This window comes from Mastigoproctus giganteus, chromosome 3, assembly GCF_048544385.1.
Source record: "Mastigoproctus giganteus isolate SK-2022 chromosome 3, ASM4854438v1, whole genome shotgun sequence".
NCBI classification, from domain to species: domain Eukaryota; kingdom Metazoa; phylum Arthropoda; class Arachnida; order Uropygi; family Thelyphonidae; genus Mastigoproctus; species Mastigoproctus giganteus.
Genome location: NC_143577.1, coordinates 219,916,326 through 219,941,669, shown reverse-complemented (window position 1 = coordinate 219,941,669; position 25,344 = coordinate 219,916,326). Strand labels below are relative to the sequence as shown.

Below are 25,344 nucleotides of genomic sequence, written 5' to 3'. Positions count from 1 at the left end.
TCTCAGTTGATGTTTAACATTGACAAATGCAAGTGGGTAGCATTAATCTGCATGTGGGTAGCAGTAATCGAGAGTAACGGATCAACTGTGTGGTACTACACTCGTATGAAGTTCTCCAAGCAGCAGAGAGACTGCCAGGACAAATCATGGGGTTTTGTCAATGATATACAGGAATTTTGCTAACAGGGATAAGATGTTGATTATCCCATTGTATAAGGCAATGGTCAGACCATATCTTGAGTATTACGTACAAGTCTCGAGGCCTCATTTTAGGAAGGAATTAGAGGATACAGAGACGGTCATGCAGTTGGTTAGGAGAACAAAGGGGTGCTCTTACCAAGAAAAGTTTCAGTTTTGCAAATTGCTGCATCTGGAAACTAGGCACCTGCAAGGTACTCTGATTGAAATGTTTAGGGCTTTGAACGACTTGACACTCAGTGCTAGTGGAATTTTTTCTCGAGCTCAGACTACGCACGAGGGGTCATAAATTAAAATTGAGGAAGGATGATTGCAGAATAGATGAGTGGAAGTTTGCCTTCAGCCAACAGGTGGTTAATTGCTGGAACAAGCTTCCATCCATTGTTGTGGAAATGCATCATTTAAATAAATTCGAAGAAGAACTAGAGAAACTATTAGGCTTGCTTTCTTGCATCATTTGCCACTACTAATTGGAAAATGTTAATGGTTTAACATTTTTAACACACCAGTTCATATGGTGTGTCAAATATACATTTGCATGATACAATAATGCATCATGAAAATAACTGAGAATTTAATTTGAAATAAAACTCAAAACAAAATATGAGAGAAAATGCAGAATGTTTATATGTGGTAACTCAGTAATGGCACTTTAATACATCCTGAACATGAATTTATAGCTCACTGTATACATGTATATTTTTTAGAACAAATTTTGTGCACCTCATGATATCTGTCATTAAGCTACTTTTGTCAACAGTTTTGTCAGTACAATAATGAATCCATCAAATCTCTGGTGACAGTACCAATGAAACAGCTTTTAAAGTAGTGACATTCTCTTAAACGAAGAGTAGTATAGAGCAGTAGTACATCTTCTCAGTAATAACAGTTTAGCTGTATATGAAAGAACTAAAACCGACGAGACTTATCTTTTTCTCAGACTAAGACTAGTCTGAGAAAGAGGAATATTATTCTGCATGAATTTGTATCTCTCATTTCCTGTAATTCAAATACTTTCTATTACTCTCTATGTTTTAATAGCAGTCGTTTACTTTCCTTTCCATATAATCAGAATTATAATGAAAAGAAAATTATTCTACATTTAATCTTTTTAATATAATTTCTACATAATCATATTTACAAATTTAAATATGTAAAATTTTATGAATGTGATAATATATATAGCCCTTGAATACATTTTAACTGTTTTCATGTACTTCTACTTTCAGTAAATCAATTTCTCTGATTTTATTGTTCATTATGAGAGGACTTCTAATTTGTATATATCAACTTACTTTTTTAATTACAGCAGAGGTATGTTAAATCAGTATGGTTGAATTCACATTTAATTTTTGTTTTAAAATTTTTATTTATAGCTTTCATAACGTAATATGAATGTGGGATTTTAAAGAAAATTATAAATATACTTTGTATATTTATAATTTTTTAATGTTATAAATTTACAAAGTAATTCAAAAATAGTTCATAGTTTTGTAAGCTTAAAACTGTGTACAGTCAGTTCTGCTGTAATGTGCATTTTGCAACGCGAATTTACTCCAACGCTGCTGATATATTAGGGAACAATGTGAGTATAATATGATTTTCGCATTTGCTCATGCGCGATTTCATCTGTGAATAACACTAGGTGAACACAAAATCCAGCACCAACCTGAACGTAACGACCTGCGCAGCAATGCATACAAGTTTACAAAGCTTAAAAAATGTTGAATGTGTGAGAGCTATATTTCCCATTTACTATAGCTACATTGGTCGGAGACACACTGTTGTCATTCGCTGCATTCACAAGATAACACGATATTGTAGGCCGACTTGCGTTTTCAGGAGCTCACATTTTTCTGTTTGAACAGAAATGAAATTTCGTTAGGCAGGATAGCATGAGCAGAGAGCACGTTTCTGGAGATCACTACCATAAAACAATAAAAACAATTTGCAGTTCCCGATTTATTGTGCTTTTCAGTTAGTACAATCTAATTATAAATGGTAGTAAACTTAATCTTACTGCATTTGCAATAATGCCAATAGCTGGAATTCTGTGGGATAAAATAAATAAAATAAATTTTCTGTTTATACTCCGGTATGACCAAAACGGTCAGAGGAGTTTGCATGATAAATTGAATACAAGAAACAGTACCGTATTCAGCAGTTACGGGCTTGAACCCCGCGGTCACTCAAGGCACGTGTACTTTTGCACCCATGCGCCTGACCACTAGGCTACGGCGGCCTTCTACGAAGGAGAAATGTGTTTCCCCTTCCATGAAATCTTCAATCATATAAAAACAAATAAATTTTCAGAATCTTCTCTTCATTCCTATTTTTTAAGCTTCATAAACTTGTCTCACTTGTGCAATTTGTGCATCCCATGTTCGTCATTATTGATTGCTTATCTTTTTTACTGTTTTAAATTTTACAATCCTAAAAAAAAAAAAAAAAAAAAAAAAAAAGAAAATGTCAGTGAACAGAAATATCAATCAAACTTCATATCTTGTCAAGGTAAAGTGCTATATTTACTGTAATATTTATTTATTTATTAGAAAATTAAGATGTTTAAACCTTTGTTAGCAATTTTATTGCTACCACAGGTTTAAACATAAGCGCTATTGTTTTTAATGCATGAAATATCATAACGTGGAGATTTTTAGGAACACATGTACCATGTAGCAGAACTGACTGTATTTTGAAATTAGTAAAACATAACAAGCACTGACTGAAAGCTGTGGTCTCAAATATTTATCTATAACACCTTACTGTGACTAACCAACATATGTATCATGCAGCATACATCCCAATAAAAGTCATGTGCCACATTTGCTCTGACATGTCAGGGAGTACATAATCAGTAGAAAGTCTCTTTCTGGTCTTAAGTCTGTATAAATTTGCTGGTAATTTCTAATATAAGAATTGAAGGGAAAGGGAAAACTTCAGGAAAAGAAAAACACTTCAGTGTATGTAATTAATGGTGGTTTAATAACTTTAGAGTTATAAAAGCATAATCACTAAAACAGAAAGTTGAATTTAAGTTAACACCATACATTAGTCAATTTTTCAAGATCTTCATTTATGGTACAAAAGAACTGAAAAATAAAAAAAAACTTAATGCTGTTTGCAGTCCTTTGTTTGCTACTGTGTGTCATGTCAAAATGCCTGCCTTTGAATCCATATCTCAATGGCTAGCATTTTAGATCTTGACTGAATGTCAGTATGTCCTCTTTTTATGTCAGTTTGCTTCAGCCTTTGAGAAAAATATTTTGAGTTTTTAGAGGGTGGGCTGGGGTTGATATATTGAATAGTTTCCTTCATTAAATTATACTGCTAGCCGCTTGGCAAGAGCCTATTCCGAGTGTTATTAGCGATTGATAATGGAGTGGACCAGAAGTGTCCAGACTTGTTAGCATTCATACTTCCAAAGATAATGAGGTTGAAAGGTGCAGAAGTGTTGAGGTTGGTGTGTTTATAAAGGATTTGGTCTGTTTTGGGCATTAAGATCTTTTGAGAATTTATTTTTCTTTTTAGAGGAATAATGCTAGCTAAAGAAAAAAGTCACAGTAAAGCCATTATTAGTACTAATCTTTTTGCAGCAAATCTGCCTGTACCTATATATGCATGTTGAATCAGCTTATCCCATTATTGGAATAAAAAAGATTTCCATCTTAATAATTTTTCCTTAAAATATAGCACTGCATATTCTTTTAAAATTCTGTGAATGAGATATTTTTCAATTTTATTTCCATCATTAAATTATACTGTGTACCAAAAAAGTTTGTTTACATTTAATTGCTGCTCATGTTATTTTGCATTGAATCGAACAGTACCATTGGTTTTTCTCTAATGTCAATACTTTGCTTCCAAATTGGTTTTATGTTTTTGTGGGCATGTATGAATACAGGCATGCCCCAGTTAGCACTGTTTTGTTATAAAGCTCTTGCAATTTGGGAAATTAAATTTTTACTTGAAATTAAAAGAAATTACAAAAATTCATACACTGTGTAATGCAATTCATAAAAAGTCAAATATATACATACAATAATACGAAATTTTTAGAAATCTTCAAGTACCGTGTTAATAGACTAGAAAAGAATAGCGAAAGCTTAAAAAGCGGTACTCACCTTGAAATTAATCTGCGATGGTTTACTTAGGTAGCGTGGTTAATGTTTAAGTTGAATTGTTGAATTGAAAAATTAAAAGGGAGGGAAGTAGGTAAAAGTTGACTGAGTTAAATAGGCGCAAGGAAATAGAAGTGTACACATCCAATCCTTGGTTGTCATCGAAATAAAGAGAAGAATAATTAAAAACTATGTAACATCGGATGTAAACTATGTAAACATCGGATGTAAACTATGTAAACTATGTATCATCGGATTCACTTACATAGTTTTCAATTATTCTTCTCTTTATTTCGATGACAACCAAGGATTGGATGTGTACACTTCTATTTCCTTGCGCCTATTTAACTCAGTCAACTTTTACCTACTTCCCTCCCTTTTAATTTTTCAATTCAACAATTCCACTTAAACATTAACCACGCTACCTAAGTAAACCATCGCAGATTAATTTCAAGGTGAGTACCGCTTTTTAAGCTTTCGCTATTCTTTTCTAATACATACAATAATTAGTTAACAATATTAACATCTTGGTCAATTTCTGATTTTAAAATTTGCAGTTGTTCAAGTGAGTCCAACCATTTGCCTTTAACTGCAACATGGCAGTGGGTTAAGGCCAAAATGATAAAATCCATTCACATAGCCAATCAGAGCACTTCACACATACATACATATGTACATGCTCACAAGCAATCAATGCTCTCCTCTCAAGCTCTTACCTCAAGTTCTGCCACAATCACCTGTGTACACATTCTTATTTAGGCATAATTTTTTTTTATTTTTATTATTCATCATGTCTGGAAAACAGCCTACAAGTTCAAATGCTAATAATGTGTCTGAGGTGTCAAGGAAAAGCATTTCCTTCAACTGCAAGTGTTGAAGCAATTGGAAGCTGGTGAGCATCAGGTGGATGTGAGTGCCTCTTTGAACTTGGCTACATTAACAATTAGAACAATTATCAAAAATGCAAAAGAAGATAAAAGCTTCAGCAATGAATGATCAATTTTGAAATTGTCTGCAACAAGGGTGACTCGTTCAAGGAGCCACTTGCTTAAAGAAATGGAAAGATGGCTTAGTATTTAGGTGAAGGACCAAACACAATGGAACATGTCCATAAGTTAACTGATAATAATGGAAAAGGCAAGGAGCATCTTCAGACACCTTCAGGAAGAAGATGTGTCAGAAACATTCACAGCCAGCAGAGGTTGGTTTGATGGATTCAGCACTAACCTCCACAGCATACGTATATCTGGTGCATCCGCTAGTGTGAATGCAAAGGCAGTCCAGCAATTTCCTGCAACCCTGAAAGCCATCATCAAGCGTGGAAACTACCCACCTGAGATTACAATGTTGATGAAACAGGTCTTTTTTGGAAAAGAATGCCATCTCATACTTTCATCTCCCAAAAAGAGAAATGAGTACCTGGATTCAAGGTAGAAAAAGACAGATTAACTCTCTTACTATGGAGAAATGCTTCAGGTCATTTTAAGATAAAACCAATGCTTGTGTATCATTCAGAAACACCACAAGCTATGAAAGGATTTTCAAAATTACATCTTCCAGTGATTTGAAAATCAAACAAGAAGGCCTGAATGTGATTGATATTTTCCAGCAGTGGTTTGTTTCATGTTTTTGCCCTGTAGTAAATTGCTATTGTGAAGAGTGCAACTTTAAACCAAGGGCATTGTTAATGCTCGATAATGCCCCAGGCCACTCTGAGAATCTAAACACATTTGAGACCTGCATTCCTGTAAAGTGGTTTACCTTCCACCCAATGCCACTTCTTTCCTCCAACTAATGGATCAAGGAGTCATATTGAATTTTAAGGTCTGTTACCTTCACCACACATTCAGATAGCTCATAGAGGAAACAGATGGTGAAGATAAACAGTCCATCAGGCAATTTTGGAAAAAAGTACAATTTCATGAATGCTATAGATAATATCACAGCAGTCTGGCATGAAGTGACTCAAAACTGCACGAACAGAGTGTGGAGGAAGCTATAGCCAAGAGTGTGCAATGACTGTATAGAATGTGACAAGGAACCTGTCATCAAAAACATCATTGAACTAGCCTGTGAAGCTGGAATGGGGGGGTGTCTGTCGATGTGGACGATGTTGAGGAATTACTGCAGTCTCATGATGATAAACTAATGATACACTTCATGAATTGGTAAAGCAGTGCCTACAGAGAAACTAAAGATCCGAATGATCCTGTAAATGCATGTGTTCTGTGGTCTATTTCATGTTTGCTGGATGAAAAACCCGAGTTTCCGAGAAAAAACCACAGTACCCTCGCTTGAAACCAACTTAACTTAGCCACGTTGGAAAAAGGCCCATTAAAATTCCTCACATCATCAATGGACTCAAACTCAGGTCTTTTCCAATCAGTGTGGGGAGGACTGTAATTCTTCCAACTCTGCTACCCACAAGGACAACAGTCCTGATGTAGAGGAGGAAAGACCAGTGACAAACCTCACCACAGAATTCCTCAGTGGTACTATTGCTGCAACCTCCCAAATTATGGACCAATTCACTGAGAATGACCTTGACTGGGAGAAAAGCAGTAAGGCAAAGAGAAGTGCTCTTGATATGATTTCCTTTTGTGAGGAAACTTAAGAGAAGACAGTCAACTCTTGACTCCTATTTCATGAAAAATTAATCTTCAAATGACTTATTCATGATATTTACTGGACATTATTCAATAAAGGTATGTTATCACAAAATTTTCTAGAGACAACCAACAAACTGAGTTAAAATAAATTTATTGAAATAAATAATAGACCAATTCACTGAGAATGACCTTGACTGGGAACAAAGCAGTAAGGCAAAGAGATTCAGTTGCCATTTCATGGTAATATTACCATGAAATGGCAACTGAAGTTTAACATTGATAAATGCAAAGTACTGTATATGGGTAGCAGTAACCCCAGGGTAGTGTTCCAACTGTGTGGTGCTACACTCAGTGTAGTGGAAAATGAAAAAGACCTAGGGGTAATTGCGCAGTCAGATATGAAGTCCTCTGAGCAATGCAGACATGCTGCCAGGACAGCTCATGGGGTTTTGTCAACATGATACAGGAATTTTGCTAGCTCAGGTGATTATCCCATTGTATAAGGCAATGGTCAGGCCATATCTTGAGTACTGCATATAGATCTGAAGGCCTCATTTTAGGAAGAATGTGGAGCTGATGGAACGAGTACAGAGAAGGGTAACGAGATTAGTGAGCGGAACAAAGTGGTGCTCTTATCAAGAAGGGTTTCGGTTCTGCAAATTGTGGTGTCTGGAGACTGCGCACCTGCAAGGTGATTTGATTAAGGTGTTAAAGGCTTTGAATGGATTGAGTGAGCTCAGTGCTTATGGGATTCTTCCTTTTTCTCAGACCACACACACACACACACATGAGGAGGAACAAATTCAAATTGAAGAAGGACAGTTGTAGAATAGATGTGCTGAAGTTTGCCTTTAGCCAACAGGTGGTTGATTGTTGGAACAAACTTCCTTCTGTAATTGTGGAAGTTGATAATTTAAATAAATTCAAGGAAGAACTAGACAAACTATTGGAGAGAATGAATAGGTGAAATGGAAGGTGTCGTGTGTATGTTTTTTTTTGGCTGATGCTGTATAATAGGGGCTGTATAATGGCCATCACGCAGCTTGCACAGGCTTGTAGCGCAGCTCTCATGCAGATATATTTTGATTTTTATTTATATTAAAATTTTATATATAACACTGATTAAAGTTTAAAAATAACTTTATTTTTTAAGCAAGCATATTTCTTGTTACAATATTTTTTTCAGAAACATAAAAAAGATACACAGGTTTCTCAAAATACTAATTCTGATAGACAGTACTTCACATAAGATATTTACATATTAGGTTTGCTTGTCAATGCTTTACGGGTGTTATCCATCTTAGCAGTTAGCTGCTGAAAGTTTGGTTGATGACTTGCTAGGGCAGTACGTACAAGCTCATTTAAATGCTCATCAGTCAGAACAGTCCAATACTTATTTTTAATAAATTTAAGTATTGAATACAAAGACTCACAAGAATATGTCATACCAAAAATAGAGATTAATCTCTGTGCACACTCTTTTTGTTTTAGGATATTTTTGTTCCATAACCTGCTTCCAAAACTCAATAGTCGAGCAGCCACTTCCTTTTAGTTGTTTCAGTCCTTCCTCCTCTTCCAGCTCTAACTCTACAGCTGCCATATCCCTAGTAATTGGCAGTGAGATGGGACAGCCATTCTTTATAATGTCAACAAGAAAAGGATTTTCCAAAAATGCAAATGATGGTTTAAGTGCTCTTAAATCACAAAATCTACCATTAATTTCTTCTGCCAGTCTGTAACTTGCATGCACAATCTCTAGTTATTGTTTCATATCTGGGTAGGGCGCCTTTGTAGCCAGGTGGGAAGGAGCAGCAGTGTATAGCACATGCTTCTTGATTAGACCGGGGTTCGAGCCCGTCACCACCAAATACGGAGGATGTGGAAAGGTCAGGGAATGACCACTGCATATCCCGGAGCAATATGGCCTTAGTTGCTAATGCTCTTAAAAACCAAATAACTAATTAACTAACTAAATCTGGGTAGAGTTTGAAAAGTTTTACTCAAACATGTGAAATGAGTGAAGGTTTTAGAAACCAGGTCCTTCTCAAAGAGTTTCAGTTTGTTGTGGAAGCTGAACACACTTTGTGCTAGATCAGAAATAAGTTTTCCTTGTCCTTGCAGAGATACATTTAATGATTGTAAATGTTGAACAACAGCTGTGAAAAATGTCATATCTATTAAACATTGGGCATCCTCAAGTTGAAGGAAAGATTTCCCTTTTTCTTTGACAGATTGTTTGATTGGCTCCATCAAGTGAAAGAACTTTGTTAGAACATTTCTTACCGAGAGCCACCTTACTAAACGGAACCACGATACGTTATCTGGAAGCTGATCATTGTCTATTTCTTCCACGAAGGCTTTGAACTGTCAATGTGTTTTAGTGCTTGAGTGTATGTAGTTAACAATTTTCAGAACTACCTCCATAACATGTTCATATTTAAAATATTTAGCTGCTAGGTGTTCCCTATGAATAATACAATGGATAGGGATAAAATGCGTCAGCAGTAAAAAGTCCCACAAGCCCTTTAAATTGACACCTCTCATAGCCGGGGTGCCATCAGTTGCAACACTGACTATCTTCTTAATCGGTACAGAAGCTTTGCCAAGTGCAAGATCAAGGACTCCTTTTATGTCTAAAGCTCGGATCGTATCCTTCAAAGCAATCAGATATAATAGTTCTTCTTTCACGTCTCGATTATTTGTTACAAAACAAACAAATATGGCTAGTTGTGGTTTATCTTCAATGTCTATAGATTCATCCAAGGCCAGACTCAGTACTGAGCACTTCTTTAAATCAGGTTGAAAGTTATTTATGATGTCAGCATTCATTACAGAAATTGATCTTTCCACTGTATGTCTGGACACTGGGATTTGTTCAATCATTTTGTGCAGTTTTCTGGGTCTAAAACTGAAATTACTTGAGCAGTATTTTTCTTAATGAACTCTCCTTCCATGTAAGGGCACTTTTCCCAAACGATATTGAAGTCCAAAATAAATCCAGCCTCTGTTGTTACCACTGCCTCTTTAATAAATATTGACATAACTTTAGTTTGACTATTAAATTTTTCTTTAAAAGACAATATTTTAGTTCACCTTAACACAGATTGTAAATCAGTGTTAAGGTGAAATCAGTGTCAACAATTTCTAGCAGGAAATTGTTTGGTGAAAGAACTGTGATTCATTTCGTACTGGCCTTGAATTGTGACAGTGTTATTTGACGCAAAAGCCACATTGGTTTACTGTTTCTCTCCACAAAAACAAACTCTTCTTCCCACTCTGCCTTAAATCCCCTATTTTTGTCTTCATATTTACCAAACATTTCCAGACAGCACAATAACTTTTAAAGGGTCTCACTTAAAAAGAAACTAATAATGTTCACACAAATTAGCTTGTGCACTGTAAAAAAATGATTGAACCACACTTACATCTAAAGTGCTTTATCGTAGAGATGCTATGCACGGCAGATGGAGCCATCAGCTTGTGGAGTCACACATACTCATTTTATTGTATAGCTCTTTCCAATATGCATTTCACTATTGCGGCTCACAAGGTCATCTAGCTGGCCACCCCTGCTGTATAAGCTTGCTCTCTTGTATCATTTTCTACTGTTAATGCTAATTATTGCTGACACCATGTTTTCAGTTTATATGAAGTCTCTTTTGGAATGTTTATGGATGATCAAGACAAATGATGAGCTCATTTCTGCTGTGACAGTTGCATGTCAACATTATAGGGATGGTTTCTTGGTAGTCATAAGTGTATGGTAGTCATAAATATGTAAGAACCCACAAACCATCATTATGACTGTTATGCTCATATGGTGGATACATCAAAGTTTAAAAAGTCTGTAGATTGAAATGTTATAGTATATCCTGACATACCATCCTCTGTTGCATTGATGCTGCAATGAAGACTTACCAATTTCCATTCTTCTTTCCAGAAAAGAGTCTGCAGAATTGGATGATGAATCTGGTGAACAGAATAATTGGGATTACACATAAGAAGCCTGTTCTTATTGGATGATTTGTTGAGGGACTTGGATATAACCAAATCCAGTGCAGAGCTTCTGTCATCTTATTTTAAAGAGTGGAATCTACTGGATCCTAGTTGCATGACTTCCACTGCACATGTTTTACTTAGTGTTTCCCTTTTAATTACAATAGTGAAATGAAAACAAGTATGTTTTAAGAACCCAATAGTTTATTCCCCATTATTCAGATTCCTTGAGATATGTACATGACATACTTTTGAAAGACCATTTTTTCAAAAGAATAAATGACAAATTCTTGAATCTAAATGAAATGAAAACAAATACATTTTAAGAATCCAATAGTTTATTCCCCATTATTCAGATTCCTTGAGATATGTGCATGACTTATTTTTGAGAGAACATTTTTTCAAAAGAATAAATGCAAATTCTTGAATCTAAAAGTAAGAGACTTTTTACAGATGGTTTTAATCTTTTTTGTAGATTGGCAAAATTTTAGAGAAATAAAGTTTACATACCTTTTCTCTTCATTTTTCATCTTTTTACTATAAAAATGTGTAGTGTTGTGAAAGAATACCTAATTGAGTTGTATATAATTTTGCTGAATACTGGGCACTTCAGCCAAATGATCGAAATCACTTCAAATCCCACATTCCTCACCAAGAGAAGTTACTTTATGGATCTTCATTAAAAATGGCAATGAAAACAAAATTTGTAAATATTAACTCAATGTTAATCTTGCACACAATAACCAAATATCAAACTTCATCTTACGATAAACATTTAACAACAATCACAGCTGTTATCTTCTCCCTAGTTAACGTTCTCCTTTTTCCATATTGTAACATTCTGTTATGCCAGCACATGAACTATGCTCTAATGCTAGTGATAATCATGTATTTTCTCTCTTGCCCTTGTGGGAAGCAGATAGTATAATCACTGTCTTCCCCAAACCAGGTGGAAAAGACCTGAGTTCAAATCCTGTCAATGGCATGAGGAATTTTTATGGGCCTTTTTTCACAACATGACTGAGTTAGTTGGTCTCAGCCAAGGGTAGTATGGTTTTTCTCTCCCGAAAACTCGGGTTTTTCATTCAGCAAACAGCAAATCAGCCACAAAACACACAATTTACAGACATATTTTATATGCCACAATATGGCCTAAGTTGCTGATATGCCTAAAACTATACAATAACCAATCAACCAACCTCTCTCACTCTTGGTATTGACAGTGAACTTTCAATGCTGAGAGAGCATATTTCATTTTATACATAAGTCTGTTAAGTTTACAGTATTGAAACTTTCAGAAGAAAAAGCATATTTACACTTCATTTATAACTAAGTACAATAATATTTTTTCTTATCTTTACAATGTTATTTACATTAAAATAACAGTTTCAAGAATTACTTAATTTTACTAAACTAAGTAATTTTACTTATCAATATAAATATGATATTGAATGTCGATTTATCACTATTTTTAATCTTGTGGAAGAAATTAGTGCTGTCTTGTTTGTTATGCATGAGATCACTAAACTAGGAATGCATTTCTTCCACACTACATACATAATAAGACACATCACTTATGTGCATGTTTTTACACTGTTGCGGAATCCCTCTGTTACAGTTTTGACTTAATTGGTCTTTATGAAGAAATTGGTATTATTCAGAATCCAGAATGAAGAAATTGGTATTATTCAGAATCCAGAAGAGTGGCATCTTTTGAAAACAGCACCTTATTTGTATAAAAGAAGACTACAGAAATGTGAAGCATATGTTATAGAAAGTCAAGTATGACCTGTATAAATGGGATTTCTGTGGGGGACTTCAAGATGCTGGAGTTCCTTCTTGGGTTGCACTGTGATTTCACGTTCCCTTGCTTCCTCTACCTCTAAGGCAGCAGGGCAGTAGTTCAACACAGGAGAAAAGAATGGTCTTCCAGAATTGAGTTGCAGCCTGGTGCACACAATGCAGTAAACACTCCCTTGGTTCTAAAAAGCAGCCTTGCTTCCACCAGCCTACAGCTGAACTGGAACTGATCAAATAATTTGTTAAAGCATCGTATTCTCAAGGTTGACACCTTCAAGCATATACATTTCTAAAGTTGTCTGATACAAAATTTAATGATAGCATATTTATCAGTCCTCGAGTTAAGATGTCAGTTTCACAAGATCTGGAAGACAAGTTGAATTACGCTGCCAAAATGACTTTCATTCATTTTTCTTATAGTGAATGGCCACCTCGGTAATACTAAGAGTGAAAATTACAAAGAAATAACTGACAAATTGATAAAACATTATAGGAAAATGGGATAAAGAATTTCAGTCAAGCTCTATTACTTCCACTCTCACCTAGGTTTTTTCAGACCATATCTGGGCAATGTTAGTGAATAATGGGGAGACATTCTCCCAAGATATAAGGTCAGTGGAGAAGAGGAAAGTGGGATGGAACTGTGATGGATACTGTATCTGGTTCTTGGTTTGGGGGTAATCACACCAACTGCAAAAGATAAAGACATTCAAATATACATTTTTAAGGAAATTTTTTTTTTGATGAATCTGAGGAGGGTGTTTACATTTTAATTTGTAATTTTTTTAGCTTGTTGTTGTTTACTTGTAGCAAAAATTAATACTCTGTTCTGTACAGAAGCTAAACATTGTTAATAAATCTGATATAATATTATTGCATATTTACTTTTCTTTCATTTCTGGATAAACCATTGACACTGGGCAAAAAAAAGGTCATATTCTGAATCAAATTCATAAAGAAAGGCATGAAATGCAGATAAATAACCTTTTTTTTTTTTTACAAGTTTGTTACATACTGTTATTTTTATTATTAATGTTCATTTGAAATTTTTCAAAAATGTTCTTGTGTATTTAACAGTCCTATCCTACAGTATTGCGTGCTGTGGCTACAGGTGCAGGTAATGGTTGGAGTCACATAGGATCTCTTCTCAGCCCTTATATTTCACAGGTCAGTCATTAGATTTTAAATTTATATATATGTGTATATATTTTATACATACCATATATTTCTATTTTTCACAAAATGCAGTAATTATTTTAGAAAATTTTGTTCTAACCCATGGAAAGTACAAAGTTTTTAGCTGATAAAGAAGAAGAAATACCCAGATAAATGTGAAGAAAATTCAAGAGGACACAGTAAAAGAGATTAATCAAGCTTAACATAAATGTCGAGCACATACTCTGCATTATGATTTCTGTTTTCATTTAATGTTATAAACTTTGGGTATGTTGCAGATAAATCACATGTTCAAATGGGCTAGTGTTTAAAGTCCATCGCGAATTAGCACTTGAATGTGTATTTTTGGAAATTTAGTAAACACTGCACATATACATTAAATAAGAAAGATGTAAATTTAAAAAAATCACGTATAAAGCAGAACCTTCTGCCTTCTATACTTCCTTCTACTTAGATCTGAAACCTCGTCAGGGACCAGAAAAATGTGTTCTGGCCGTTCCTTATATAATAATGCCCAATGTCTGAAACATGGTGGGCATTATTATAATAATGCCCACCATATATATAATAATGCCCAGTGTCTGAAACATGGTGGGAATTATTATATGAAACTCCATTTATATGTAGGGATAGTTTTAAATTTTATGGGGAAAAAAAATAGCTGAATTTAAATTAAAGGATAGAATTAAATTTAAAAAAAATAATAATTAAAAGAAAATTATGTCTTAGATAACAAGGTATGTGCCATATATAACACACATCAATTTGTGCTTGAATTTATAGAGATAATAAGACCAATTCATTTTTAATATTTTCATTTTTCTTCTCATCTAACAGGTTCTGCTTTTAGAAAAACCAGAAGTAGCTATTATAATACTTGGTGTGGTAATATTTATGTGTGGAATGGCAACTTTCTTTCTTCCCTATGAAACGAGAGGTACTATTATGAAGGTATTCAGTATTGCTTTTCTAAAATAATTTTTACTAATATGCTTTTTTTCAACTCATCAATTGATTTTAAAATTGTACATCATTTCTGCATTTGATTCAGCTTTTGTCCAGAAGCCCAACTTGTGGATAACAACTGACTACAGATAACAAACAATATCACCAGAAGAATAAATCCACTATGTGTTCAAAACTCAGAGTAGAACTGTAGCAGCTCTAGTGAGATTTGCTAGACTCCTATCATTATGAAGCATAGTGCCCTGTTAGAAAACAAATGCAGATTTGTGAATAAGTATTGGATCTGAGTGAGCAGCAGTAAAGTGGAATAGAAGTAAAACTTCCAGTCAAAAGCACAACAAAGGATATATGTACCTTTAATCATTGATACTGGGCTGCATACACCAATGAGCCAAAACATTATGACCACCTACCTAATATGATGTTGGTCCTACACATGCAGCCAAAACAGCTTGTACCCAGCGAGGCATGGATGCTACAAGATTTCTAAATGTGTCTTGTGGTATCTGGTACAAACACATAACCAGCAGATCCTTTAACTCCTGTAAGGTCTGTGGTTGAGATTCGCAGATCGGAGTTGCTGTTCCATCACAAACCACAGATGCTCAATGGGATTGATGTCTGAGGAATTTGGAGGCCAGAGCAATACCTGAAAGTCTTCCTCATGTAATGCGAACGAGTCTCGAACAATCCGGTCGGTGTGGCATGGCGCATTATCCTGCTGAAAGACGGCACTACCAGAGGGGAAGACCGTTGCCATGAAAGGGTGTACCTGGTCAGCAATGATGTTAAGGTAGGTGGTAGACGTCAGAGTGCCCAGCACATGGATGACTGGACCCAGGGTATCCCAACAAAACATCGCCCAAAGCATGACACTGCCACCACCGGCTTGTTTTCGTCCCATGGTGCATCCAGGCGGCATCACTTCCCCAGGTAAATGGCACACACATACCCAGCCGTCCACATGGTGCAACAGGAAGTGTGATTCATCAAACCAGACGACCTTCTTACAATCACTCAAGGTTCAGTTTCGATACTTGCGTGCTCATTGTAGGCCCCGTCACTGGTGAACCGTGGTTAGCATGGGCACTCGGAGCGGCCAGCTGCTATGCACCCCCATTTTCAGCAGGGTTCGATGTACTGTGTGTTGTGACACATTACTCCCATCACCAGTATTCCAATCAATTACCAGCAAGTTGTGCCACAGTTGCCCTTCTGTTGCCACATACCATCTGGAAGAGCTTCCGCTCACCTCGAGCATCGATGAGCCGTGGCCATCCAACACCTCGGCGGCAGTTTGTGGATTTTCCCTCCTCAGAACACTTTCAGTAGGTAATAACCACGGCTGACTATGAGCACCCCACCAGCCGTGCCATTTCGGATATGCTCTGACCCAGTCGTCTGGCCATTACAATTTGGCCTTTGTCAAACTTACTTAAGTCTGCTGTCTTTTCCACCTGAAGAACAAGAGAGTAACACTGATTAATGGAGCTCAGTATCAGGTGTTTTTTTACCATGTCCCGACCCACGCACACACCATAGTTCACCTGCAGTTGCTTCGATTTGCATAACAACTCACTGATCATAATGTTTTGGCTCATCGGTGTATGTCCCACACAATATAGAAGTAAAGGTTGCTGCATATGCCCCACACATCAAAGTAGTAAAGGTTAAGATTATTTCAGTGTAGATATGAAATAATTTGAAAACTGTATGCAGCACTATATCTGATTTTCATCATGAGGATACTTTGGGTGCTCTAGTTCAGATAGTATTATTTCAGTGTTATTATTATTTTATATCGGTGTAAATCCTGCTTTATTAGTAGCAGCTAACACAGTAGTTGTAATCACTATCTTTCTACACAATGAGGAAAATTACTCCTAGATGAGACTCAAAAACATTTGAGTCCCATTTAGGAGTAACTTTTATACACTTTTTTTCATACCACGGAGAAGCTAATTAGTCTTGAGAAAAGATTTCATGTATTTTTTTATAGAAATTGACTGACAAGGCTCTCATCATGTATTCCCATGGCCTAAAATGAGGATATGTGGGCACTAGGCAAAAGTATTTTTGGGGCCTCTGTAAAAATGTTTATTGTCAGTAAATAAATTTAATGAATTTGAAATGCTAGCCAAGTCACCATATGCAGACATTGTGGGGATACCAGAGACATGGTGTCACCCAAATATAAAGGATGCAGAATTTGAATATGAGATTACAATATATACAGAAGGGGGTGGGCAAGTACCCAAATTCTATTTGGGTACTTGCCCAATTCTTCTACTAATTTCTCCAATAATTTTATTCAAACTAGTCATTTCCACAATACTGGATCGAGGTTTATTCCAATAGTTACACTTTGGCTGAAGGCAAATTTCTGTAGCCATCCTTCTTAGGGTCTGTAGTCTAATGAAGGACCCTTATAATGTCACTCGGTTATGTCTGTCCTTCCATCTGTCACAGCATTGTATCTCTGGAACCACTCAACCTGTTGACTTGAAATTTTGCAAGGGTTTGTACATCATGTGGGCCAACATAACACCATATTGATCGTTGTTGACAAAAATTTGTCTGGGAAATGGGGGAGGTAAAATGTACTGCATGTGGGTATCACTAATAATACCCACATGCAGTGCCAACATGCAGTACCAAACAGTTGATATGCCCAAGACATATCAACTGTTTGGTACTACAAACAGGGTAGTGGAAAATGAAAAGAACCAGGGGCTTAATTTTCAGTCTAATATGAAGTTCTTTAAGCAGTGCAGATGGGCCTGCCAGGACTATTCATTGAGTTTTGTCAATGATATACAGGAATTTAGCCAGCAGGGATAATGAAGTGATTATCCCTTTGTATAAGGCGATGGTCTGGCCTATTTTAGGAGTGATGTAGAACTTCTGGAACAGGCTCAGAGAAGGACAACAAGATTGGTGAGCAGAACAGAGAGGTTCTCTTACCAAGAAAGGCTTCAGTTCTACAAATTGCAGCATCTGGAGACTACACCTACAAGGAAATCTGACTGATGTGTTTAAAATTTTGAATGACTTGAGCAAAATTAATGTTGATGGGGTACATGAGGAGGTACAAATTCAAATTGAGGAAGGATGGTTGCAGAATAGATGTGTGGAAGTTTGCCTTCAGCCAATGGGTGGTTGACTGCTTGAACAGGCTTCCTTCTGTTGTTGTGGAAGTGGATAGTTTGAATATATTCACAGAAGAACTAGACACTATTGGAGGGGATCAGTAGGTGAAATGGATTTTTTTTTTTTTTTTTGGCTGATGCTGTATAAGCTTGCTTTCTTGTATCACTTGTCCAATATTAATACTAATACTGGCAAAATGACTACAGAGCACATACAATTTTCCGATACAATACAGTGATACCTTAGGGCTTTAGTTGCCTTGGTGCAAAAAAAAATCGACTAACAAACACACCCTGCATAACCCTTACACCAGTGAGTTTCCTGAACATGTATGAGCTTCTTGTAGTGAGTTTTTGATGAGAAGGTCTCTCTGTGGAGAGGAGACTCTCTGTGGAGCATCTTTATGAAATTTTGAAGTTTTGTATCAAACAAAAATTGTACATAAATACTTTTAAATATATTTTGTTTTCATTTTGATTTTATTGTCAATCTACATTCACACATGTGGAATTCGTTAGGGAAGTGGATGCCAGAAGTTTTTCAAGCTTTAACAGTGAGCTAAATAATTTTATAGGCACAAAAGATTTTAAGGGCACAAAAGATGATATAGTTGTACACGTTGGCACTAATGATATTAAGAGTAGGAGACCAGGGGAATTACTTAACAAGTACAGGTCCCTGTTGAAAAAAAGCCATGAATTAAGGTTGAATTTGAAAGTGTCTGCAATTCTGCCCAGACACGATAGGAGGGAGTATACGATGAGAGCCCTGTCGATCAATTCGGTCCTGGAAAGATAGGGCAAGGCTCAAGGGGTAGAATTTTTTTCAGCCTGGTCTGTACTTGTTAACAGGAGAGACTGCTTCTACAGGGATGGGATACACTTAAATAGAAAGGGTGCAAGAATATTTGCTGATGCTATCAAGGCAGTTTTAGGTGGGTCAGAAAACTGCTAGATTGGGAGGATACAAGGACTAATAGATTAACAGTAGCCACTAGTAGAGGTGAAAGTGATTCTTGCACTGCTTCTACTGGAATGAGCAGCAGCTTGGAAAATAAGATGGAGGATATTTCAGAGACTGCTGGGAGTCATTGGGGTACAAGTAAACACATGGGTTGTGTTAGGGTGGCTAAGAGGAAGAGCAGGTGTATGTATACTTGCGTGTACACAAATGCTAGGAGTTTAGTAAATAAATTTGATGAATTTGAGGTATTGCTCAAAACATCAAAGGCAGATATTGTTGGGATTTCAGAGACGTGGTGTCACACAGATATAAGGAATGCAGAACTGGAATTTGGGGAGTACAAAGTCTACAGAAAGGATAGACAGGATAGGAAGGGAGGAGGGGTTATGCTATTAGTTAAGAAACACATAAAATCCAAGGAAGTGAAGCCAGTCGACATCGCTGGACAGTGCAGTGTCGAGTCAGTTTGGTGTGACATAAGCATTGGGAGACCAAAATTGAGAGTAGGAGTGTGCTATAGGCCTAATGACTCTGATGAGTATAATAAGAAACTGTACAGAGAAATAGAGTGGGCCAGTAAATCAGAGTGTCTTATTATAATGGGAGATTTTAATTTCCCAGATATTGACTGGAATTTGTGGGTTGTTCACTCACACACTATCAAGGCTTTTGTGGATTTATTGGATGATTGTTTTCTAAATCAGCATGTTCGGGAGGCAACTAGAGGGAGCAATACTCTTTATTTGATTATCAGTAGTGATTCTTCGTGCATTAAGAATCTGCAGATACAGGAACCACTAGGTGGCAGTGATCACAGTGTGCTGAAGTGGGATTTACTCAAGGAGGTAACTACTATCAGGGGTAAAGAGAAGGGTTATTGCTTTCATAAAGGCGACTACGATGGTCTGAGACAGTATTTAAATTCTATACAGTGGGACCAACTGATGATGTTACCAACAGCTAACTCAAAATGGGAAGCATTCAAAGAACTTATCTTGAAAGCAACTAGGCTGTACATACCAACTAACAAATATTGTTCAAGGTTCAGGCCTAAATGGATGTCAGATAAACTAATGAGACATATGGTAGAGAAGAAAAATGCATGGGATACATATAAATTAACATGTGACACAGAATCCTGTGATAGATATAAGTTGATCTGTAACCAAGTTACAAAGGAGGTTAGGCAGGCGAAGGCAGATTACGAGAAATCTTTGGGAAGGGATGAAAAGAAAAACAGCAAGGAGTTCTTTACTTATGTAAATTCTAGAAGGAAGGGGATGAATCAGATTGGTCCACTTGATATCGACAGTTCAACTGTTCATGATCCTGCTCAGGTAGCTAACAAACTAAATCGATATTTTGCATCTACATTCACACATGAGGAGTTATTCAGGAAGGGGAATGCCATAGTTGAAGTAAACACTGGCAGTGAGCTAGATGATCTTGTAATAATTGAGAGTAAAGTGGAGGAGAAATTGTTGAAGATAAATACAAGAAAGGCACCTGGGGTGGATGTGATCTATCCAGTTATATTAAAGGAGGCAGCAAAGGAAGTAAGCAATCCGTTAGCCATAATTACGAGAGCTTCCTTGGACTCAGGGGAGGTACCCACAGGCTGGAGATGTGCAAATGTAACCCCAATTCACAAAGGAGGATCAAAGGCTGACACAAGTAATTATAGACCTGTGAGTTTAACTTCTGTTCCAGGAAAATTAATGGAAGCACTGGTTAAAGAAGCACTGTAGTATCATCTTGACAAGAATTCAGTTACAGCTCAGACACAGCATGGTTTTGTTAAGGGAAGGTCTTGCCTGACCAGTTTGATTGGATACTATGATGTAGTTGCAAAAGAATTGGATGCAGGGAATAACTTTGATATTATATATTTGGTTCTTAGAAAGGCTTTTGATACTGTTGCACATGGAAGACTGCTGCACAAATTGGAGCAGTGTGGCATTGGTGGCAAATTGTTGCTATGGATTAAGGGATGGTTGAGTGGCAGAAGACAGAGAGTGGTAATTAATGGACACTGCTCATTGTGGACTAATGTTATTAGTGGAGTCCCTCAGGGTTCAGTGTTGGGTCCATTGTTGTTTTCTGTATTTATAAATAATATTGATGATGGTATATCAAGCTTAATGTCCATGTTTGCAGACGATACAAAGGTTGGCAGGGTTGTTAAGGACGCTACTGACGCTATGCTGCTGCAACAGGATCTGGAAAGGTTGAGCGGATGGGCTGAGAGGTGGCAAATGAATTTTAACATTGGCAAATGCAAAGTACTACATATGGGAAACAGCAACCCCAGAGCAACGTATCAACTCTGTGGTACTACACTGACAGTGGTAGAGAATGAAAAGGACCTGGGGGTAATTGTGCAGGCAGATATGAAGTTTTCTGAGCAGTGCAGACAGGCTGCAAGAGTAGCTCATGGTGTCTTATCAATGATGTACAGGAATTTTTCTAGAAGGGATAGGGAAGTGATTATTCCCTTGTATTATTCCCAGGCCGCACCTTGAGTACTGTATACAGGTCTGGAGGCCTCATTTCAAGAAGGATGTAGAGCTGCTGAAACGAGTACAGAGAAGGGCAACAAGATTGGTGAACGGAACGAAGGGTTGCTCTGACGAAGAAAGGCTTAAGTTTTGCAAATTACAATGTCTGGAGACTAGGCACCGGTGAGGTGATCTGATAGAGGTGTACAAAGTCTTGAATGGTTTGAGCATCCTCAATGCTGATGGGATACTGCCTCTTGCTCAGAATAATCACCTGAGAGGGCATAAATTCAAATTCAGGAAAGACAGATGTAGGATAGATGTGCGGAAATTTGCCTTTAGCCAGTGGGTAGTTGGTTGGTGGAACAGACTTCCATCTCTTGTTGTGGAAGTTGATAGCCTAAATAAATTTAAGACTCAGCTGGACAGGTATTTCGAACGAACAGAGGGGTGAAGTGGAAAGTTTTTTTTTTTTTTTTTTTTTTTTTTTGTGGCTGATGCTGCATAAGCTTGCTTTCTTGCATCATATGCCTCTACTAATGCTAATGCTAAGGTACCTGGAGTGGATGGAATCTATTCAATTATATTAAGGGAGGCAGCAAAAGAAGTAAGCAAACCCTTAGCCATAATTATGAGACCATCCTTGGATTCGGGGGAAAGGTCTCCACAGACTGAAGATGTGCGAATATATCTCCAGTTCACAAAGGGAGGAGATCAAAGGGTGACACAAGTAATTACCGACATGTTACTTTAACTTCTGCTCCAGGGAAAATAATGGAGTTACTAGTTATTATAGAAGTAATGCAGGATCATCTAGACAAGTCTGCAGTTATACTTCAGACACAGCATTGGTTTGTTAAGGGGAAATCATGTCTGACCAAATTGATTGGATACTATGATGTGGTTACAAAGGAACTAGATGAAGAAAATAATTTTGATATCATATATTTGGATTTCAGAAAAGTTTTTGATACTATTGCACATAAAAGACTGCTGTACAAATTGGAGTAGTGTGGCATTAAGGGCAAGTTGCTGCTATGGATAAAGGAATGGTTGAGTGGGAGAAGACAGAAAGTAGTAAGCAATGGACACTGCTCTTCATGAACTAATTTTATTAGTGGAGTCCCACAAGGTTTGGTGTTTGGCCCATTGTTGTGTTCTCTATTTATTAGTGATATTGATGAAGGTATATCAGGCTTAATGCCCAAGTTTGCAGATGATACAAAGTTTGGCAGGGTGTTTAATGATAGTAATGACAATATGCTACTGCCACACAATCTAGAAAAGTTAGGCAGATGGGCTGAGAAACGTCAACTGAAGTTTTACATTGACAAATGTAAAGTACTGCATATAGATAGCAGTAACTACCACAGTGTAATTCCACACAGTTGGTTCACAGAAGTTAATGTATAGGTGAAATTTGAAATGTTTTGTTTTTTTTTTAGCTGATGCTATATAAGCTTGCTTTCTTGCATCACATGCCACTACTAATGCTAATGTTAAAATTATTGTAAAAATTAATGTAAAAATGAAACCATGATTTTTTTTTTAGGAATAATACACTCTGCATCTATTTATGTATAATTTAATTAAATTTCTTGAACTTCTGGATCTGAATTTCAGAGGATTTCAACTGTAAGCCAAAATCAAACAACAATGGCCAACAGGTGGTGATGTCTCCTCTGATTTTCAAAACTATTTTTACAGTGACATTTATTAAAACTGTGTACTATTAATTGGAAACATAGATAACAGATAGCAGCAAGCATGTATTGGAAACAAATTTCAATACAGTTCATACATAAATGGACATGTTATTTGAAATGTATTTGAAATGACCTTCAAAAAAATAGATCTGTCTGGCCATTCACCAGACTCCACGTGTGAAAAATGTTGATCAATGTATTCACTCCTAAAAGAGTGAATGGGGATTTTGAAAGTCACAGGAGAACCCTGTGCTTAAGGTTATGCAAGAGAACCCGCCTATAGCAAGTAAACTTGATAGGGACAGAACTACTTCAATTCTCAGCAAAGGACAGCTACTTCCAAGTTCACACTCCTCTTGCTGTATGGTGTGAGATAGCACTTTGCCAGATGTATAGCTATATGGTTTAGCTGTATATTTGGATCTATACGCAACAATAGTCTGCATTCACACATGCATACCAGTCTTCTAAACACATGAACTCACTGGTAGTCTGTGGACTTTCTGATTGGAAACAGTCAGTGGTGGAGGTGCTGATAAGTGATACTACTTGGCACTCTTTTATATTGTACCCTTGCTATATGTGCAAACAAATCCTTATACAAGAGAGACAAAAAGTCATCATGTACATGCAAAGTTCACAAACCAAATCAATAAACCATTAGCAACTGTAGTTGCTAATGGTTTTAGCAAACTAAATTTTCAGCTAATTAGCAACTAAATTTTCCTTTTACTAATTTTTTTTCAGCTGAATTCCATAATGTGTACTTTGTTGCTGGTAATAAGTGAACAGTGTGATTACAACTACCAGCAGCTTATGAACACAAAGTAGTGTGGATATCTACACATGTAAGCATTTTTATGATTGTAATATTTTTTTTCATTAAAGCCACAACCATGGAGGTAAGGGTTAGAAATGCAAAGTTGATTAGCTTTTTTATGCAGATGCTGCTTCATTGTTTACATATACTGTGTTGCATGTAGAATTTCTGGGATACTGTATCATAATTAATTGTGGGGCTTTAATTTCATTTGTCTGCAAATGTTATCTAACTAATATATAAAATTGATCTTTTTAACATTACTTGAAAATGACAAAAATTATTCAGACAAATTATTTTCCTAGTATTAAGTATTAAATATTCTTTTCTTTCCTTGGCAGGACACTACAAGCCGTTAATATCACTGGTAAAACCCAACAGGAAAAAATTTAAGATATTATACTAATTTTATTTTCTTTTATAAAAATTTTAATAGGATTATTTATTGTCGTTTTCAAACTGTTATTAATATAATTAAATATATCTTGCCTTTATTTTGATTACCTGATACATCAGCTGTATAATTATACATATAATTATAATATGTAATTAAAATCCATTCCACCATATAATTAAAAAGCTGTGCTATTTTGAGTTGTCTTATTCATCACCATAACTTGTCTGAAGAGATAAAAGTACTTCCGAAACTAATTAGCATGAGTTTTATTCAGAAATATAAAACTGCACTGTATATTTATTTTTTAATACATTATTGTCTTTTAATTTCATAGCTAATCTGGTTTTTTTTAAATAAAAAGTACTTTTCCTCAGGCATGACATGTATGGGAGTACAGTTGCAGACACATTCGAGTTGACTGTGGTTCAAGCTCACGTGACTACTAAGTATGGTAATGATTGTATTCTTATCAAAATAATTAGTTACAAACTCTGCTGACTTACTCATACAGAGTATAAAGAGAACTAGTTTATATATATATAAGAAGACGAAATGCACAAGGCATAATTCCTTATGGATTTAGGTAATTAAATATATAATATCGGTGTAGATACACCATAGTTAATCCATAAATTTGAACTGCGTATGTAGTGTAAAAGGCATCATTTTAATTGTATCTCATATTGTGGGTGCCTTCACAACGAGATAGTTTGTATTGCACTACTTCAAATAAATAATGCTTCTCTAGTAGAGAAGACTACTGTTATTTTTTTTCAGAGGATACCACCACTCAGACGATCGTTTCGAAGCCAGTGTGAATTTAATGTGAAAAAAAACCCATTGGACCAGATCTATTAAACCAAACAAATGAATTATAAAATACAAACCTAAATCATGAAAAATCTTAATTCAGACGATCATTTCAAAGCTATTTGTGAATTTAA

At 36.1% G+C, this 25,344-nt stretch overlaps 1 protein-coding gene across 1 annotated transcript; it reads left to right on the top strand.

The window, feature by feature from the left end:
- The first annotated feature begins 1,433 nt into the window (after positions 1 to 1,433).
- On the top strand, positions 1,434 to 24,471 carry LOC150088736 (putative transporter SVOPL). The gene is made up of 4 exons (XM_090370889.1): positions 1,434 to 1,512; positions 13,802 to 13,891; positions 14,738 to 14,851; positions 24,345 to 24,471. The coding sequence occupies exons 1-4, from the start codon at positions 1,459 to 1,461 to the stop codon at positions 24,360 to 24,362; spliced, it is 276 nt and encodes a 91-aa protein (XP_090227015.1). The 5' UTR covers positions 1,434 to 1,458; the 3' UTR covers positions 24,363 to 24,471.
- Positions 24,472 to 25,344: the final 873 nt, after the last annotated feature.

Bases quoted from the DNA above. Each gene is read 5' to 3' on its own strand.
- LOC150088736 (XM_090370889.1), top strand. From the start codon at position 1,459: ATGAGAGGACTTCTAATTTGTATATATCAACTTACTTTTTTAATTACA. The intron at 1,513-13,801 runs GTATGTTAAATC...TGTATTTAACAG, and splicing joins CTTTTTTAATTACAGCAGAG to TCCTATCCTACAGTATTGCG. The intron at 13,892-14,737 runs GTCAGTCATTAG...CTCATCTAACAG, and splicing joins TCAGCCCTTATATTTCACAG to GTTCTGCTTTTAGAAAAACC.